At 39.4% G+C, this 19,342-nt stretch overlaps 1 protein-coding gene and 1 long non-coding RNA gene across 4 annotated transcripts in view; both read right to left on the reverse strand.

The window, feature by feature from the left end:
- Nucleotides 1-13,027, reverse strand: part of LOC144086686 (neuropilin-2-like) — a 94,095-nt gene extending 81,068 nt beyond the window's left edge. For 2 of the 3 annotated variants that reach the window (XM_077616706.1, XM_077616708.1), the window contains exons 1-2: nucleotides 12,393-13,026; nucleotides 1,662-1,842 (exon numbers count right to left, since the gene is read on the reverse strand). In XM_077616706.1, coding sequence (XP_077472832.1) covers nucleotides 1,662-1,842; nucleotides 12,393-12,471 — 260 coding nt within the window. In that variant the 5' untranslated portion in view covers nucleotides 12,472-13,026. Of the gene's footprint in view, nucleotides 1-1,661; nucleotides 1,843-12,392 lie in introns of all 3 variants that reach the window. The other variant, XM_077616707.1, reaches the window with a different exon arrangement.
- A 1,115-nt stretch (nucleotides 13,028-14,142) lies between these two features.
- Nucleotides 14,143-18,841, reverse strand: LOC144086820 (uncharacterized). The gene is made up of 3 exons (XR_013304582.1): nucleotides 18,788-18,841; nucleotides 15,773-15,843; nucleotides 14,143-14,176 (listed from the first exon to the last, which is right to left on the reverse strand). It is a non-coding gene; the product is annotated as an uncharacterized LOC144086820 (long non-coding RNA).
- Nucleotides 18,842-19,342: the final 501 nt, after the last annotated feature.

Consider the following 19,342-nt stretch of genomic DNA (forward strand, 5'->3'; position numbering starts at 1 on the left):
TAAAGATTAGTATTTTAAATCAGAATCAGGACCGTAATAAATCTGATTATAATACTGCAGCGTTGTTATATAATGAAACAACCCTTGACTGATTAGTGTATGATGGGTGCGTGTATAAGATGATAGATGAGTCTTCTCTCCGTTCTTGGCATCTTTACCCTGTGGACTTAACGGATCAATTTCAGCCTCCCTCTGCCCATACAACACTATGACATACTATGAGTGTCATGAGACTTTAAGAGCTCCATCCCATGCTGTCTATTAGGCTCAAGATGTTATTGCTGTAAATTTATATCCCGATATAGTTGAATTATGTAATATAACATGCAACTTGATCGACTGAGATGTTTGCTTGTAGTTAATATGAGTCTAACAGGACAAGACAACTACACTACCAAAGTGTAATGCAAAACAAATCTGTCTTGTTTTTACACTTGTTCAACTTCAATTAAATGTTCCCTTGCTGGGAAAGTGACAGACTAAAATGTGAGAGGCTCACAAGGAGTGACTGGCAGGGGTTGAAACGAAGGGAAAGTAGTAGTTGTTAAAAAAATAAAATAAATAGGATGTGAAAGTAGAGCACAAAAACCATTCCGACCTTTTCAGTCTTGTGCTTTCAACAAACAGCCGAGTGAAATATTGATGCTGTGATTCTACCAAAGAAATGTTGGAAAGATTTTAGCAAATCTGAGTGGGGGAATTCTTGTAGTCTATTATTAATGTTAGGGACACTTTGCGGTTGAAAAGTGTATGAGTACTGAATTTGTAGCTCTCTGATCACTGCCGACCGCTCCAAGTTGAAATGTATTGGAAGTCTATTGTTATCAATGGCACTGCAAAATATTTGAGGTCCACTAGCGTAAAGCTATTAATACTTTAAAAATTCTTGAAAATGTTATAGCAACAAAAACTGGTGCAAAACATAGACAGACAAAAGCCTAATAATAGTGCTAAGGTATAATTGAAATTACCAAGAACACATTCCAATGTCATTATTAACTATTAAAACCTAAACGGTGGCAGAACACATGTAGACAGGCAATGTAGCAATGCTGTCTATACTCACAGGCATATATTTTTCTAATACTGCAAACAACTAATATTAAAATGGCAGTAAATGATCTAATTTAATCCATTTTAAACATAACACTAACTGTTATTGCAGGAAATAATCTTGTCAAAATAAAACTTGACAATCATCTCATCAATCGTTTCCACAGCTGGTTTGCCTTCAAGCTGGTTAATCAATCTCATACTTATTTACCAGAGTGAATTCATTATTTCGCAGCATGCGTGTTTGCCCTCGTGTATATCATTGCCACATCCAAGGTTTCAAGTGTGTGCCGCTTGATTCGAATTCCTCCCAGTTTGCCAAAACGGCAAAAGATGGAAAGTTGTCTTCCTGACTGGGATAATGTGTTCAAACTGTGAAAAAGGATCTTGGAACTGTAAATGTGTGGTAATTAGGCTGTGAAATAAAGAGATGAGGGACTTTGGGAGGTCCCAGAGAGATTATTGTGGGCTTGCTGAAGCCAGGAGGAGAGTGGGCTGACCAAATAAACCCAGCGACTCCCACAAAAAGCACGGAAAGTTTTGGCATAATAATGAATCCTCAAGTCATCTTCAGCAAACGGTCATTAGTGAAATGCAATTCTCCTCACCTGCAGTCCAGCTTCTCAATCTCAAAGTGCGGGTTAAAGTTGAGCACGATGCGCTGAGAAGATTCTGGTGCTGTGATGACCCAGCGGCAATTCTGATGGGGGGGATACTCCAGAGGGTAGCCGGGAGTGGTGATGTAGCCTGCGTCGGTGGCATCCAAATAGCCACCACATGGCTCAGAGCCTGGAGGACAAAAAAAGAAGAGCAAGGGATTAGACATGCTCAGAGAAAATACTCTAATGTTAATTTATGAGTATTTACCCGTAATGGAGGACTCATTTTATTGTCTGCTATTGACATTGCTAGTTTTTCGATCCATTTTGCCCGGGAGAGGCCGGCAGCGAATGATCAACTCTGCATAAAATGATTTATGTTTATAGCTCAATCTTTCCTTTTGGGAAGGGTGAGTAAATTTCCCCGAGAAGACAATTGTGGGTTTGAATTGAAAATAATTCTTGCTGCCAAGGAGATAAGGTGAACGATAAGGGCAGTGTTTGAAGAGACAGGATATGGACAGCAAAGAAATGAGTCGTTGGTGGTGTCAAAAGATCGACCCAACATCAAGAAATACAAAGACTCTATTGACTACCCCCACCAAATACACACAATGAATGGAGCATCCAGATGCCACAGTTTTGTCACGGAGCAGATCGTCTCGTCAGCAGCCATACGTGTGTGTGTCGGCTCGTACTCAATGGCTCTCATTCAGCACCCGGACACTAGTCACATCTTTGGGTGACTTCCATTGGCATAACATGCCTGCTGCACACAACTAGACTCGATTGTAACTTTGTTGTCTATTGTTTAGCATAGTGAACATCCTGCTTAATGCACTCAAATCAGTATCTTGGCTCGTAAACTAACAAAGAGGCATGTTAAGCATGCTGCAGGATGTGAGTGTCTTTTCCTTTGGGCCTGTTCCGATAATCATTGCCACAGCGTGTTAACCTTTTCCATGTGCAGTGTATCTGTGTAATTCGTACATCCAACTGTCTGATCAACTGTCACAAAGACCTTTACGTGTGTTCAAACTTGCAAGTGCATTCATAGAGGTGCTGACAGACCCATGTGGGGTGACATGTCTTACCCCAAGTACACAAAAACAAAGCACACAGGTGGAAGTCGAATCCTCGACCTCTGGGGTGAAGAACTACTCTTCCAATGAGTCACGCCACCCTCAGCGCAAGTGTTATATTACCATTTAGATCACTAAAAGTAAGGAAAAGATCAATAACCTTCCTACAGTAACTGCTCAATGTTTGTATGTAACTCATTTGCTTCCAATCTCTCCCATTCCAAATAGATTGGACGCCTATTACCCTCAATGGGTATAAATGAATCAGAGGCAGATACTGGATTGTGCACTGAAGTTGTTAACACAATATTTACAAGATTTAAACAAATATGTTTGACAAAGGCATTGGTGGTTTGTCCGTTATGTGAGGGCATAAACAGAGTGGGATAAGTCAAACTCAGCAGAAAGTTTCACCACTATAAATAGAAGGGAGCTGGGGTCTGTTTATATGGCATTATCAGTTACAGCCATGGTTTTTAAAGAAATCACATGCTCAAGCCACAAATAGAAGGCAAACAGTCATCCAGGATCTAATCAGCTAATCATTACTGTAACACGGTACTGTAATCAAGTGAAGACAGTATGCCAGGATAGTCGAGTAATAAGAGTGAAAAGAGGTCAGAGCTCAGCATGCAGCAGTCCAAAGTGATTGATACTAGAAATGGGGTCTACCTTCAGCTGCCTCTAGTAAACAATCACTGATCACCTCTGTTTGACGCTCCACTACCCATTGCCATCTTTCTTGCTCCTCCCTTACATTTTCAGAGTCAACTGGTAGTGCTCGCCCTTGTCCTATCTGTTTCCAATCTCCCTGGTGACATATGGCAACACCGGAGTAGAGTTACAAGGCCAGTGAAACCCTGCCGGGCTTATCTCATCCCGCCGCCACTTGGATTCGTGTTAAATCACCCGGAAACCTCTCAGCGACGGCAGCAGCAGCCAAACATCTCATGTCAAACTCACAGATTGCCACCAACTTTATGTACCAGCATAAATTAAGTACAATGCTATTATCATTATTTAATCAAAGGCGGTATTGTAAGTGACATTTGGTGCATTACTTGAATGCGATCTTATTTGATTGTACGCATTTGCCTTAACTGGCCAAAGAAATGAAAGTGTAAGCATGCAGTTTCCAGTCAATTAAAGGTGACCTGCCATTGTGTCTGTGCATGAGAAAACAAAAATGATGAGTTAAGAGTTCAAGTCAAGAACAAGAAAGCAGGTAGACATGACAGGATGGGAGAAAGTGAGCCAGGACTGTCAAACAGTTAACCAGAAAGACGATAGAAAAAGAGATCAAACGTGAAAATCAGGACTAAACAGGTTCTGTACTGTTGACGATTAGATTAGATCCATATTGACATTTCGCAGTTCCCCATTGATCGCCTATTGATATAAGAACTTGATAACACCATGGCGAACTGAATCAGGTACTGGAAATGAACACAAAACCATAGAAAAACAAGTGTGGTCTAACATTTTTCCACGGCTACTTTTATTTTCATTAGCTGCTTACAGAAGTGAGAGTTCAGTACGTCTGAAAGTGCTTTAGGAGGAGCTGAGACATCAACCACAAATACCAACTTGCCAAGCCCATTTCTTACTCATCCAAATGTCAAATATGCATCTTTTTTCTTCATTTATTCCATCCACCCTTCATTTATATGCCTTCGTGCTCCATCCTCGTGCCCTTATAAAGACATTGGAAGGGCATTTACTTGTGCTAATTCCAACCAGCTGGCCTGCGCCTGCAATTCACGAGAAAATGGATGTTCTGTGAATGCCACTTGGACTTAAAACAAAATTCTCAAACAACTGGCTACCAAGAAAACAATCCAAAGGTGTACCACAGCCACTATAATGTTTGAATATACTACTATAATAAAATTAAGTTTTGCTTACCCTGATTTTCCCCTTTGTCATTCAAAACCAATATAGTACAATTGCATTTGAGGTTTTGACGAGAATGAAAAAGTGCAATCATGCAATTAAAGATGACATGTATATTTTCAGCACAAAATTTCATTCAGAAAAGAATTTGTTTATCAAACACATTGTACTTTGTTAGAAGCGAGCTTAAATATGGTATAAGCCTACTTTCCATTAGAAACCACAACAATGTGTGTGTGATCCTCTGGGAAAAGCTGCTTTGAGACCACAAACTGTAGTCACAATAAACACAACCACAGAACTCTGGCCACTCTGGTTTGGACGTAGCTGCATGAGCACACTCGCAAACAGAACATAAGTAGCGGTAAATGGTGCTAAGCAGTCTAGCAGGGATAATAGACAGGTTGCTGCATTATTTATGTCCCCCCCAAACACATTTTGCATTTCTGCCTGATAACACCTATTCAGCAGCTTTTGCACACTCAACACACCTGAGATGCACATCTAGCAAAAACGTGCGACACGACACGCAAAATATAGAACAAAAAAGAAACTTTCTAGCTGATGATGAGAGCTAATTTCACATCATAATCTCTATAACAGACACATTTTTCCACTTTGAAATCATTTTCCTACGCTGTTCATTATTCTTGCTTTTCTGCTAGCACGTTTCTAATTTTTGGATAGTGGTGTGACTGAGATTTCCACTGGCCAGAAATTGTATTATAGACATGTCTGTGTATGTTGAATGCTCATGTTTCAGTTCCATTGACAGCAATAGACGTCCAATCTGTTCGCCAATAGAGTTTTAGTATTATAAGCATTATAATTATGTTAGTAGACGTTAAATAGGTAATCATGTTTCAGTGTTAGAGTGGACTCGACGTTTATTGTCGTCAATGGTGCACAAATATTCATCTTATTAAAACTAACATAAAATCAGTTACAGCAGTAAGATGTGTTTTGATATGTTTCCTTAGTTTCACTTTATGTCGTAAAACGTTGTGTGCTCAATGTGAAAATATTCATTAAAGTATCTTGAGTCGATTGGCCCTGGATGACAAAACACTGATTTTTACTCCTAGGATTGCTGCTATAAAGTCTTTTGAAGCAGAGTTATTAATCGCTAAAATCATACTGGGAGACCAGAGGAATATGAGAAATACAGCACATAAGCTGAATGTCTACATTGGACGGAGCCTAGAGAGATTTAAGTCATCCCAAACCTGAGACACCTTTGGAATGAGAGAAAAGAAAGGCAGAACATCCAGTGAAAAAGAGTGTAAGCAATGCCAGCGCATCTGTCTCTCATAATGTGAAAGGAGAAAGTCAGCAGCTCTGAAAAGGAGCAAAAAAGGCAGACCTAACATCTTTTATTAGTATGTGGAATGGAACGATGGCCAAATCAGATGCAAATCCTGTGCTCCCTTTTTTATGACAACTTTTACGAGTCAGGCACTGCAATAACAATGATTGCAACCAACTAGTACATCACTAGCTGTAATAGTACTGACCACAATTGTGTAGGAACTCACAAATGAAAATAAATAAATAACATGTTAAAATGCCTGTAAATGTACAACTCAACTGAAGTCAATGGAGTAGATCTCCCTTTTTTCCCAATATCAATCTTGGAGGGGGGGGGGGAAAGGGAAAAAAATAAATTACAGCACAAGGGTGTAAAAAGAATAAGAAGCTGGAACACTAAAGAGATTTCCCCACCGTAGCACAGAGTGGGACGAAAAAAGGAGGTTAGTGAGGTTTCCTAATCGGAGCGAGGGAAAGCGCTGAGGTGTGGAGAAAGAGACACAAAGTGCTATTAAAGGAGAGGTGGAGGCCGTGAACGGAGGAAAACAACAGGATGATTCAGCGTGACGGCGGGGAGAGAAAGGAAAACAACCTGTGGCCCTGCACGCCACTGATCTACAGGGACTGCAGGGGACATCAAGTATGCATACACACACAAAAACACACAAAATGCTTCTTTACATGCCAAATTTTGACAAAAAGACAAATTGCGACAATTGCATCTGTTTACACATAGTCACACATGGAGCTCCGGGCTACTCTAGTCATTAGGAATGGCCGGCAAAGACGCTAAAATAGAAACAGTGCGCTAATGACATGATAACCGTAATTAGAACATCCTCGTGGACACGCTAATTGTCCTCTCCGTTTAGCAAATGAAAGCGAGGGCGGGAGGCAGACGAGAGAAAATTTACTAAAGGTTAAATGCCTCAATGCTTGTTTGCTTGCGGCATTAACGACAGGTTGTCGGAGGTTCGTGGAGTTGCCTTGATTATGCGCAAAAAAAAAAAAAAAACACATTATGTACACCTGAATAATCAAATGATATCCAGGAGCAAAATTCACTCTCTCCAAAGATAGGGCTCTTGTATGAGAATGTTGGCTTTCAAATGTGATCTTAGAGACAGCATAGTACTAGTAAACATACACACACGTGCGCAATCTGCAAGGTTAAAAGTTCATCAGGTTAATTTGGTAAATGCATTATTGTTTTCAAACCGTTTTTGTAAACAATGCCTTGAGATGTAGAAATATTGAAAACAGCCTGTCGAATATAAAAATCTCCAGCTACATTAATGATCACATTGCACATCACATTGCCAATTCTGCTAAGAATTCTAGAATATACTGGTTTTTGTACCAGCAACACCTGTACCGACTATTTTTTACAGTATCTTAGTGGTATAGTACAGTGGATATTAGGGATAAACAAACAAAGAATAAAATCGAACTACAAGATTAAAATCGTAGTATTTACATGAAAAAAAGTGGTTTTATAGGAACCAGCATAGTTTTAGCTGGATTCCTCAGTAGAAAAAACAACCTGTAAGTGCACAATGTCGGCACAAGGCATTCACACTGATGAAAACCAACAACTTGTGATATTAATTTATTTAAAATCCACTTACCCTCTGTTACTCTCCTCTGTACATGTCTGTGAAAGGACATAGCTGTTAACCTAGTCTGCTTGCATTGACTGAACATATATAAAAACACGTGTAGATCGTAAAGATCGAACACATTTAACATTTTCATCTTCCTCGACAGATAATCTCTCAGTATAATATTTAAATAATATCATTTTTGTGGCCTTTGTTCACTTTGTAAAGGCGAGGAATTGATCTAATGTTTTCCAATTATCACTGTGTGGGCATCTACTGAATGTGTTGTTATTGAGTTCGCAGTATATTTGTGCTTCGGATGTATCAGGAGTGAAAGTGAGTATTTGTTTTGCACGTGGCTCCACTCAGCTAGCACTTCACATTCTGCTCCCTTGCTTTTCTTTCACCGATGATCTCTCCACTGCCATTCTCGTTTCTTTTTTAAAGCACCCCACTTTTACTTCTGGCCTGTGTTACTTTCTTGCACTTTCTGCTCTTATTTTCCTTTGCTTTTGACGTGCCCTTTTTTTCACTGCTTCAGTTTGACAGTCTTTTTTGGCAGTCTCCGTATTCTTATCATCCAAATCTGTAAAAGATTAATCCCATCTGACAAAATGTATTCAATAAATGAGGAAAACAACCACACACAAAAGAAAAAAATAATATTTGGATGAGCTCATTGTGTCAACAATTACTCATCTCACTCTAGTATTTCTTCAATTACTGAGAATTCAATTTTTTTTCCTCGCTAGTTCGTCAGCGAAGCGTCATCCTTGACAAATAAGCATCACGGCACTCCGTGTTTTGTGTATCTTTCTGAAGTGGCAACATTAATACATTCGGTTGATTTATATTCCAGAATTTGAAGGTAAAGATTTACTGTGTCAGTAAATCAATTCTATCTTGTGGGTTCAACGGAACGTACCCTTTTTGTGAGGAATAACGACGTAGATGGTTTGTATTATTGATGGCAGATTGTTTGCGCAGGCAGCAATTTGACTCAGACCAGTGTAACATTTAATTAATACAAGCAGGTCCCACGAGGAGACTGTGGCCGGATGTGTTCGACTAAGGGGGGACAGCTGGAGAGACGCAAGCTGTGCAACAGGGGTTGTTGTTTTTGAATGTGCAAGAGAAATACAATTAGAAGTAGTGTTTAGTAAATGCTCTGCTGGCAAAGTAAGAAAAATATTACTACTAACACTTCACGATGAATGTAGAGCAAAGTACAGATAAGTGGAGATTTATCGTAATACATTTGAGGGGCAGTCCACAAAAATCACAAATTAGTGCATTACGATTTTCCGAACTTTCAACTATTTTCTCAATGTCTAGTCACAAAAGCACAACTGAACACAAATTTAGACTAAAAATCGTCGTAGTGAAAGTTTCTGAAATGAGAGTTCATTCATGCACAGAAAATAAGTTGCATATAAGTGTCATATCAGAAAATGTATAAGAACGAGGTGGAAAACAATTCTTATTTTTAGTCGAACGTTTATGACTTTGGATATAATCCTGTTTTGCCGGTGTATTGGAAGTTGTGAAAAGTACCTTAATGAGTTTTTGAGCAGCTTTCCTTCTAAGAATGCAGAACAATTACATCACCCACAGACACAAACGTGCACATTCCACAGGAATAATTAGCGGAATTAATCAATTTAACTGGCCTGACTCATGGTAATGTTTTGATGGCATACTTTCAAGACTCCCCTCCATTCACGTCAACTCCATCAAACCAGAAGAAGCTGGCATCACAAGTTGTTGTTCTACTAGCATACCTGTAGGCACTTCAGCCCTGTGAGAGCTCCCGACATTCCCTCCTCATCACCTCTTACCGTGTTTCATCATCAAGGATATTTTGCAAGAGACACCATAGAGGGAGACAGCCAGTCTTGAGTGGCCAATTACGGCCGTTTATCTAGCTTCCAGGCACAGCCGCGATCAAACAGAATGAAGAAACAGGATCAAACAGCAGAGCTAAGAAATCTTTCTTGTGTCTCGTTTACTTCTCTTGGCAGCTCGCGTCGGCCTCTTTCTGTCTCGGTTACTTCCTCACAGTGCACTTCCAACCTCCCCTCTCACTATACATATGCACGTACACGCATCTCAAGAATACCTTCTACTCGTCTCATCTCAGGAGACAGCTGCGCTGAGCCATTTGTTAAAGTTTACTGCTGAGGAGGCTGCAACCTGGATGTGAGCGAGTTTGTTCCTGTAGCTAAGCCAGAAAAGATCAGCACAGGAGACTGAGGGGTGGGGGGGGGGACTCCACACAAAAATATGTTCTGTAGTCATACTCAGAATCGTTGGATGCGATAGAACCTTTAAAGTCAAATAGCCCGGGGTTCCTCCGCTTAGAATACGACCCAGAGGACAAGCAGAGACGAAAACTGGAAGCTGCGGCCAGAAATGAGAAGGTTTCAGCCAAAATATCCATAAGGTTTGGGGAGCCAATTATACACGCTCAGAGGAACAAAGAATCCCCACCACCTAAAAGAAACCCTTCTTGGAACCGGCCAACAAAACGCTGCTGGTGCAATGATTTATCAGAGGCGGGTGGTCCATTGATCCAAGGTAAACACTGGATAACATAGAAAAGTACTCGTTAAACTATGCAACAATGGTTCATCATGTAATTTCCCCCCTGGTGTTAAGCCGGTTGGCCTGTTATCTAAAGCCGGGGACAGCCAAACTGATAACGGGACAAGTTGGAGCATTTTCCCAAAGATTATCAATGGCACTTACTCAAGGGAGGTTTTTTTTGCCTTTTTCACAACAATCTGGATGAGAAAATGGTCACGGTCTACAATCATGGTATTTTAAACTGTTCAATATTCAAATCACGTAAGACGACACCACGACAGAATTGGGGACGTCAAACACAATGAGGGCCATAGTAATTTGTCTTTATATAATATATAAATATCCAGTATGCTGCGAGTATTGCCAGGTTGCTTGTCTACATGTGTTGCGCCATATTTATTGTTGTTAGATTTGTTAATATTGACGTGACAACCAAGTCTATAGGACTTTTTTTTCCTTACATTATTAGAATTTGGCTAGGGCACATCACTTGAATGATCAAATTTAGTGCTACTGACGGCGATAGATGTCCAGTCGATTTGAACTGAGAGAAGCTGGTAGCGATTTTGGTATTATTAGCATTAGTCAACTTCAGTGTATTATCATGTTTCATTGACATTCACAGCAATAGACTTCCAATCTATTTTATCTAGGAGAGGCTCATCCCAATGCAAGTGGATTGGACGTCTATGGACGTCAAAGGTAGTTAAGGAATTAACAAGCAGGATATATGATTTAACCTCACTAGGCGGTACTTTGTATATAATGTACCGGCTTTCTATTCCATGCTTTTAAAGAAAGCCATAGAGATACGGTCACGTATTCGGTGACCGGGTCAAAGAGGAATTAACAACTGCATTTGCACAGTAAAACTTGCAGCTGCAGGAGCATTACACGGGCTCCTTCCGGAGGGGAGAACGAGTTCAGAGGGAATTTTAGACCTGCTACTGTATCTGAGCCAGCCAGGTCCTACAGAACCAGAACATAAAAACCACAGTGGGGGAACTTTTGGTCAGGAGCGAACGTTACCAAAGTGTTTACGGCACTGACTCCTATATACCAATAATAGCATACATTCTAAATTGTAGTCGTATATGATTTGGATTGCAGTTCCCAGTCTAGGAGTAAAAGTAAAGAAAAAAAAGTATTTCAACTGTTAAGTTTTTGAGGCATTTGGGAAAAATCCACTAATAATTATCAACGAAATGATGTCATTGTTTACCTGCACAAGGGACAAGAGCTGTACATTAGCCCTTGGCTATAATCTTACATATTTACATATATATGTTCATTAACATGAATATGCATAGGTTCTTTAATATGTGCTGTCCCTTTATTAAATAAAAAAAAATAAACTTAAACCAAAACCATATAGTACACAAAAGCTATATGTAAATTATGCCCACAAATCAATGACTATATTTTAATGGCATGTGCAGATTGAAAAAAAAAAACATAATTTTGACGTTTAGTAGCGTTTTCTTTCATTTTAAGGAACATTGACAACTACTTTTACAGCTATTTTCCCAACTAATGACACGTGAATAGCCCCTAAGCAGGTATGGGACACAATTCCGATCAACATTTTTCTCCTTTCCAATAACAGAGATAGAAGGGGATAGAGGAGAAAGTCCTGCCGCTCTAAAGTGAGTCGAAGGCGGCCAGTGCGAGGCGGCGCTCGCGTCCTTCCAACAAGTCAAAATAAACGCTCTTCCTCTTCAAAAATGGGGCGCGTAATTGAATTTTCTCGTGGAAAAACAAAAAATACGCAAAGGGAGAAGCTGTTAGTGACACTGATAGTAGTCCCCGGAGGGATAACGCAGAAGAAAAGAACGCTCTTGAGAGCAGATGGTGATGAAGAGCCACTATGGACGTTCAAGACTTAAACAATCAATAGCCCACCTTACAAACACATCGGAAGCTGATAAAACGGGGGAAAAAGAGCTCCGGTGGGCGATAAGGATAACATTAAAAGATGTAGGAAAGCCATTCGAATGAAATCTGCTGGCAAAATCCGGTCGAAAGTAGTTAGGTTTGGTGGTCTTCTATAAAAAGTTCCTCTTTTTTTTGTTGACATTCATTGGAGACTTCAGGTGCGTCCTTATTCTCATTGTAAAATCAATACTAGAATCACTCCAACTTCCCCCTCGCTGATTGTTTTCTCGGTTATTTATTAACCAAGAAGCACTCTATCCCTTGCAAGTTTCCTGAAAAATCAACTTAGGTGAATGAAATGAGTGTGAAAAATGTAATTAAAGCATTAAATTTACCTGCTTCCTCCGCTGTGACGGTCAAAGTCAACAACACAAGTGTGTGCGCACAAACGCAAACCCATGTTGATAAATCCATTGTTTTTGGACACAACTCGTCAAAACGGCAAAGTCCCAAAACCTCCTTTTCTTCCTCCAGAAAATCCTCCTTCCAAAAATCAAGTTTTGATCGTCCAAACAGTCCCTCCACACAAAAAAACGCCGCTTTGCAATCAAAACCTAATCGACGCCCGGACGTGTGTCATTTCACCAAATAATGTCCAAAATCCATTTTCCGGGCTGCGAAATATCACTTCGCCAAGTCACAATTCGAGTTAAAAGTGTCCGTTTTCTCTTCCCACATGCGGACAAGTTGCTCAAAAAAGGTGCTGGAAAAGTATGAAGAATAAACGCTCCGCGTCTTGATTGGGAAAAACACGTGCTTGCAATAAACGCGCTCGGACGGAGATCCCTTTCCTCCAAAATGGTCAGCAAAGAGTCCGTTGTTTGGGTTGGATCGAGGAGGAAAAATGCACTGTGCGTTTTCGGCAACGCGTGCGTAAAAAGCGATGTGGTAGCGAGAAATGTGGTGGAATATCTGCGCCGTCCTCCTCCTCACTGACACTTAGTTCCCCGAAACACGCTCTTCCCCTCCGCCTCCTCCTCCTATTTTCTCGCTCTCTCTCTCTCGTCTCTCTCTCTCTCTCTCGTCTCTCCCTCTCTCTCTCGCCTCTCTCTCCCTCTCTCTCTCTCCCCTTCCTCGCTTTTCCTCTTGGTCTCCTTCACCGATCCCTCTCCCCTTGCTTAACCGACTCCCTGCCATTGACGTCAATAAACGTCCAATCCTTTTTGCCTGCCAGCCCTTGAGTCAATCTTATTCAAAACGTGCATATTCAGTAACAACTCTTCCAGTTAAAAATGGATACTTCATACCTGTAAACCTCCTTATTAATGATTGCAATTATCCTGATAAAAAAAACGTACAAATGCAATGCAGCACATATGTACTCATATAGGGTGCATTTAAAAGTCTAAAATTTTCTCCAAAGTGGATGTGGTGCCCAATCAGTATGCACTAAATTCAAGATACGGATACCAAAACTGCCCCCAAAAAGTAAAAAAATAGCTTTGAAAAAGTCAATATGCACTGTATTTTTTTTTGTCGAGAAGCCCACTGATACGGATACCAAAACTGCACACAAAAAAGTAAAAAATAGCTTTCAAAAAGTCAATATGCACTGTATTTTTTTGTCGAGAAGCCCACCGGACATTTAGGGAACAAGAATTAGATTAGTGATGTCTCAGGCCGATGGTCAGTATCGGTATTGCCGTCTGATAGGTCACAAGATCGGATTCAATTCTGTAGTCGCATATGTTTCAGTACCAGCCCTTTTTAGGCTGCTGTAAATCAACCCAATAGGCAAATATGTCTGTCTATATCTACATCTCTTTAAAAAATATATAATAACCGTAACTGTGCATCGTGTAATTTTTGGACTTTTTCTTGGCTTAAATACAAAAAAAGTGATTTATCATTGACTGGTTACATTATATTATGCATTATTTTTGTTGGTTGAGAATTGTGGGCATTGGATCGGTGTCAACAAAACATATCTAAAAAAAATCGGATGGAATCGTAAGTCAAAAAGTCAGTATTGATGCGAATTTCTATTTAAATCGGTGGCAGTAAATGAGTTATTTTTATGTGAGCTGTGTATCTGTGGTTCATAGTGGATTACCAAGATTTCATGACAGTACCTTATTTTCTCTACTGTGGGAAAGTAGCATCTGTGTTGAAATTGGTCCTAAAAAGCAAAGAAAAAAAGGCTGTGATTAGACCCAAATTGACCTAATTACAAACCTTTTAGCATGTGTTCCTGAAGTAGGCTCTCTCAGCTCCCCTAAAATCTCTTGGGGTGATTGTTTCAAGAAATACAAAAAACGAAAATATGAGGAGGAACAAAAATCTTACAAATCCTTCTTGTCTTCCCAGGGCACAACTCCTTAACCCAATTTCTTCCCGTCAGTACGACTGGATATTAACATCATGGGACATTTATTTATAGCTTGCAAATGTCATTAAACAGTACCAATGATGATTTTATTAGAAAATTTAACTGTCACGGGTCTGCCATGCCATTTTGAGCAATGATAACACGCACTAAACTAATGGTTATGTTGGCTGATGTTATGTGAAAGATGATGCGAGTAACTTTGTTCCTTGCAGTCCAAAACACATTTTACAAGCAGAACCTAAGCATTAATAGCGGAATGGCTTTACCAGACATAGGGAATCTTTTTTTCTTCTTCTTAGAAGCACTAGGCTGGTCGATGGTGGGTTTTAAAATTCATTAGACAAAAGCATAAACAGAATAAACTAACATTTTGTTATTTTTCTTCTTCCAACGGTGGGCATGGCTTATATCAAGTTCAGGGACGTTGTTGGGGTATGTTACTTTATCATTATAAGTTTGTTTTACAAGCTTAGGGAGTGTATACATTTAAATTGTTGCACCTAAGTCAGAGGTCACTAGTACAACTTTAGGCACTTGTTTTTATTCATAATGAATTTAATGTGCTAGTTAAGTGATTCTTTGGTTGACCTTTTTTTAGGTATTATATTTGGAAATTTAACAGTACAGAAAAAAACATAACCTTTTATGAAGCAAGTAACCATTTTTGGTCAATTAAAAACAAAACTCAACCATCAGTATTATTATATTACTTTTTAAAAATCATTAATCATTATTGTATTTTTATACTATCAACTTTAGGGACTTGTTTTAATTCATAATTAATTTAATATGTGCTAGTTAAGTGATTCTTTGGTTGCCATTTTTTAAGTATTATATTTGGAAATTTTACAGTACAGAAAAAAACAAGTAACTATTTTTGGTAAATTAAAAACAAAACTCAACCATCAGTATTATTATATTACGTTTTAAAAATCATTAATCATTATTGTATTTTAATACTATCAACTTTAGGGACTTGTTTTAATTCATAATGAATTTAATATGTGCTAGTTAAGTGATTCTTTGGTTGACATTTTTTTAGGTATTATATTTGGAAATTTTACAGTACAGAAAAAAAACAAGTAACTATTTTTGGTAAATTAAAAACAAAACTCAACCATCAGTATTATTATATTACTTTTTAAAAATCATTAATCATTATCGTATTTTATACTATGATTTTTGTCATTATTAACACCTTTATGAATTCATACAATGTAAATGAAAGCTAAAGAAATAAAATTACTACGTGCCATTGATGGGGCAGGACGTCCAATCTTTTGACTGGGGAAAATGGATTGGACATCTAGAGTTGTCAATGGCTGTCAGTGAGTTAAAAAAAAACTTAATTCATGCTTGGAATTTTATTTAACAAAACACACTCACCAAAAAGGCTTGGAAGACCATCTCAGTTCAACTTGTTGCAATGATGTCATCACTTTGGCCTTTTGATGCCACTGGAAAAGAAAAAGAGACATGTGACACACATAAACCATGAACCTGTCCATCAATCTGTCAGATATTTCCCAACATCCCTGGAGGTATTAAGTTGTTTTTCCACCTCAAGTCTACCGTTATGCGTGCATGAATGTACCTTGGGTCCTTGCGGTTTGGTGACCTAAGTAGTAACTCTCTCTTCTGCGTCTCCACATTCCTCGCCGACCATCCATCTACCGCAACCTAAATCCTATCTGATCGTCTGCAGGGACTTTGCGAGAAGACGGCAGTAACTTTGTTTCAAGAATTTCCCCCATCTGCTGAACGTGACTAAATAAAAATATTGTATTGACTCATTGTTTCGTTTCAGTTTGTTTTACAAGATTAAGACAAACAAATCACTTTGTGTCCATGTTTTAATGTGTCGCTGTGTTGCTTCACCAGAGGGTAATCTTTTACAGACAGCCGATCAATTGTCCTTTTACGACACAAAACAACAAGGAAAATCATGCTAAAATTGCCAGATTATTTTTTATATCGTTTTTTTGCGTGCTATGTGATGTGGTGAAGAAAGAGAGCATTATATGATTGGGCGTCGGATAATATTCTCTTCCAGCAGTGTATCATGGATGTTTTGTTTTTCTGTGCTATTAATAACTTAACTGGAACACAAATTGGTGGGAAAAAAATTCTGACAGTTGTTGCCCAACAGTTCCTTCCACATAAAACTTTGCGACACACAAGGGCGTTCCTCCATGACCGCAGGAGTGGCTATCTGTTCAAAAAATTTTCAGTTTTCCTTTTCCCCCCCTAAAGTAAGTGTGACCAACTCATCTTGGCATAAAATATTAGCCACCAGATGTTTGAGAAAATTGTGTATCCATTTGGAGGGGAAGGAAATGTCCCTCTAAGCGTGAAATGCTGAATTGTTCGCTTTATTAAGTGTGTAAATTAAACTACTACCTCCTGTGGTGCATATTTTCAGCATATAGAGCCACACCTCCTTATACCAAATTGTATGAAGGTATATATTAAAATTTGACTCATTACTTTATAGGCGGCCCAGTGATGGGGTGGTTAGTGTGTCGGCCTCACAGGTCTGGGGTTGAGGGTTCGATACCATTGTGTGGAGTCTAAATGTTCTCCACAGGCTTACTTGTTTTTTTTTTCCGGGTACTCTGGTCTCTTTCGACAACCCAAAAACATCCAGAGTTAGCACCCCCACGGCCCTTTTGAGGATAAGTGGTTCAGAAAATGAATGATTACTATAATTTTCACAGCAAAATCCAACAAAAGTTACTTCTATGAATTTTTCTCCTCTTTAGACTTACTTCCTGCTACTAATCATGTCTCTAATTTTTTTAGTTGTTAGAATAATGTGACAACTGATGTGTAAACTGACACGGATATACAAAAAAGAAGAAATCGTGTGGCACAGTGTTGTAATTGTAGGCTCCGACCATATATTTACGCTGTTTCTCAGATTAACTCAGAGTTGGTTAGTTTTTCTTGTGTTATATTTGAAGATCAACTTGAATATAATGTTAGTGAATATGCTACCACTCTCATACTTGTTGCAATATTTCCAAACGTGAAAGGCTTTGCTACTTGTTTGCTACGCAGGCCGACCACCTGTTGATTTCAACAAAACCATCATAATTAATGCCATTACACGTAAATGGAGATGAATCCTTTTAAAGCTATAGCCAGTGGTCAGATTTCAAACCTTGTTTTTTTTGTCACATTTGTAAACTGCTCTAAAACTAAACTCTCACTTTCTTTGAGGTCAATTACCACACAGTTTGTTCTGTTGTTTAGACAGCACACACGAGCGTGTGTGCACGCACATTCTTTGAGTTGACCCTGAGTAATGTTAGTCCGTCCAAAGTAATCAAGCTGAAACGTTAGCGGGCCCGCTGAGATTTCTCCGGATCCTCCCGATCGCCACTCTGCCACCGCTTCCTTTCCTTCATCCATCTCAGAGGTTAATAATACATGGAGAATGTTGTGTTCTCAGAGGGGCCGGCAGCGCCACGTCTGTCATGTCCTCCTCACTCGTGCGCATCTGCGCCTCGCTTAAATGTTTGTATTTGTGCGTGCATGCGATTCGTTTCAAAGAAGCGTGGCGGTGTGAAAAGTTTGGCACTCTCGCGGGAGATCGGAAGCTACGCCGGGGTGCCCTGTTGACACCTTGACGCACCAAAGACATCACTGTTTGAATTTGTCTGGGCTTCTTCTCCACATGTGCTGGAGTACTTAAAGGAAAGATTATTCATTGACTCATTGGCTGGATGTACAAACACTGGTGGTTCTCGGGCTCCCTCTAGTAGTATCTAAATGAGTACCAGTACAACTCAGTTGTATTTAACTTTATAATTCCTGTGCAATATTTTTTCAATGAAGTACAAATGTTTTGCTTGGGAAATAAGACATTAGTGTTTAATGAGTTTTGTATTTTTAGCCTGGGATCATTTTTCTTGAGTGCTAGTTTGATCAGAATTTTGTTTACCTTGTAATGTGACTATTTGTATTCTTTGGTTCATGAAATGTGAACTTTATTCTTTAAAAATCGAAGTTTTCTAGTAATATTGCAGCTTTAGGAGTGTAATCTAAGCCTTGTTTGACGTAGGGGCAATTGAGGGTGTCCAATCAGCTTACCATGCATGTCGGAGGAAACCAGAGTACCCGGAGAAAACCCACACAAACTCAGGAGGAACACGCAAACTCCACACAGGAAAGCCCAAACCTGGGATTGAACCCTCGACCCCAGAATTGTGAGGCCAACGCGCTAACCACTCAGTTGCCTGAAAAATAAGTTGATTTATAAAATAACATGAAATTAGTTAAAGCAGTAGGAAGTTGTTGATCTGTTTCCTTAGTTTCAAAAACAGTTCATTTTTAAAGCAGGTCTGGTTCGTCTGTCATTGTCAAAGGCAGCCAATGAATTAATCAGTATCCGTGTACCTCTTTTAAGGATGGCTTGCTTCTTCCTCTTCTACCATCTCTCCATCAAACAGCCTACAAAGGGGGAAAAATAGTGGATGACCACCAGTGGACAGCTCATATTTTTTGTAGCAACACAGGCAGCGCGAGTGTGGAGTAACACAAACACACACACGCTCCCTGTGGCCTCATCAATAAGCTTTATTACCAAGCAGACCTTACGGGAAGCTGCAGTAAATGAGTTTGTCAACGGGCATAGCTGACTGCGCCGACGTCCTCATTTAAGGCAGGAAGAGAGGCAGCCTGGGTCACATTCACACAAACATTCATACAAGCGTATGTGGTATCTCATAAAAAGTTAGGGATGTTTGGACTGGAATTTTCAATAAACATGTATTGCTGTTCATAGTTGTGTACGTTTATGCACAACGGGGTCGTTCTCAAATGGAGCTGAATGGCAATAACCAGAGTACGTGGTTTATCCATGAATCTACCAATACATTTTGTTCATCACCGACATCTAAAACAGTTTTTAAAAAAAAGTTAAATGTACGTTAAGAGATGCTGCAATATTTA

This window comes from Stigmatopora argus, chromosome 13 (genome assembly GCF_051989625.1).
Source record: "Stigmatopora argus isolate UIUO_Sarg chromosome 13, RoL_Sarg_1.0, whole genome shotgun sequence".
Classification (NCBI taxonomy): Eukaryota; Metazoa; Chordata; class Actinopteri; order Syngnathiformes; family Syngnathidae; genus Stigmatopora; species Stigmatopora argus.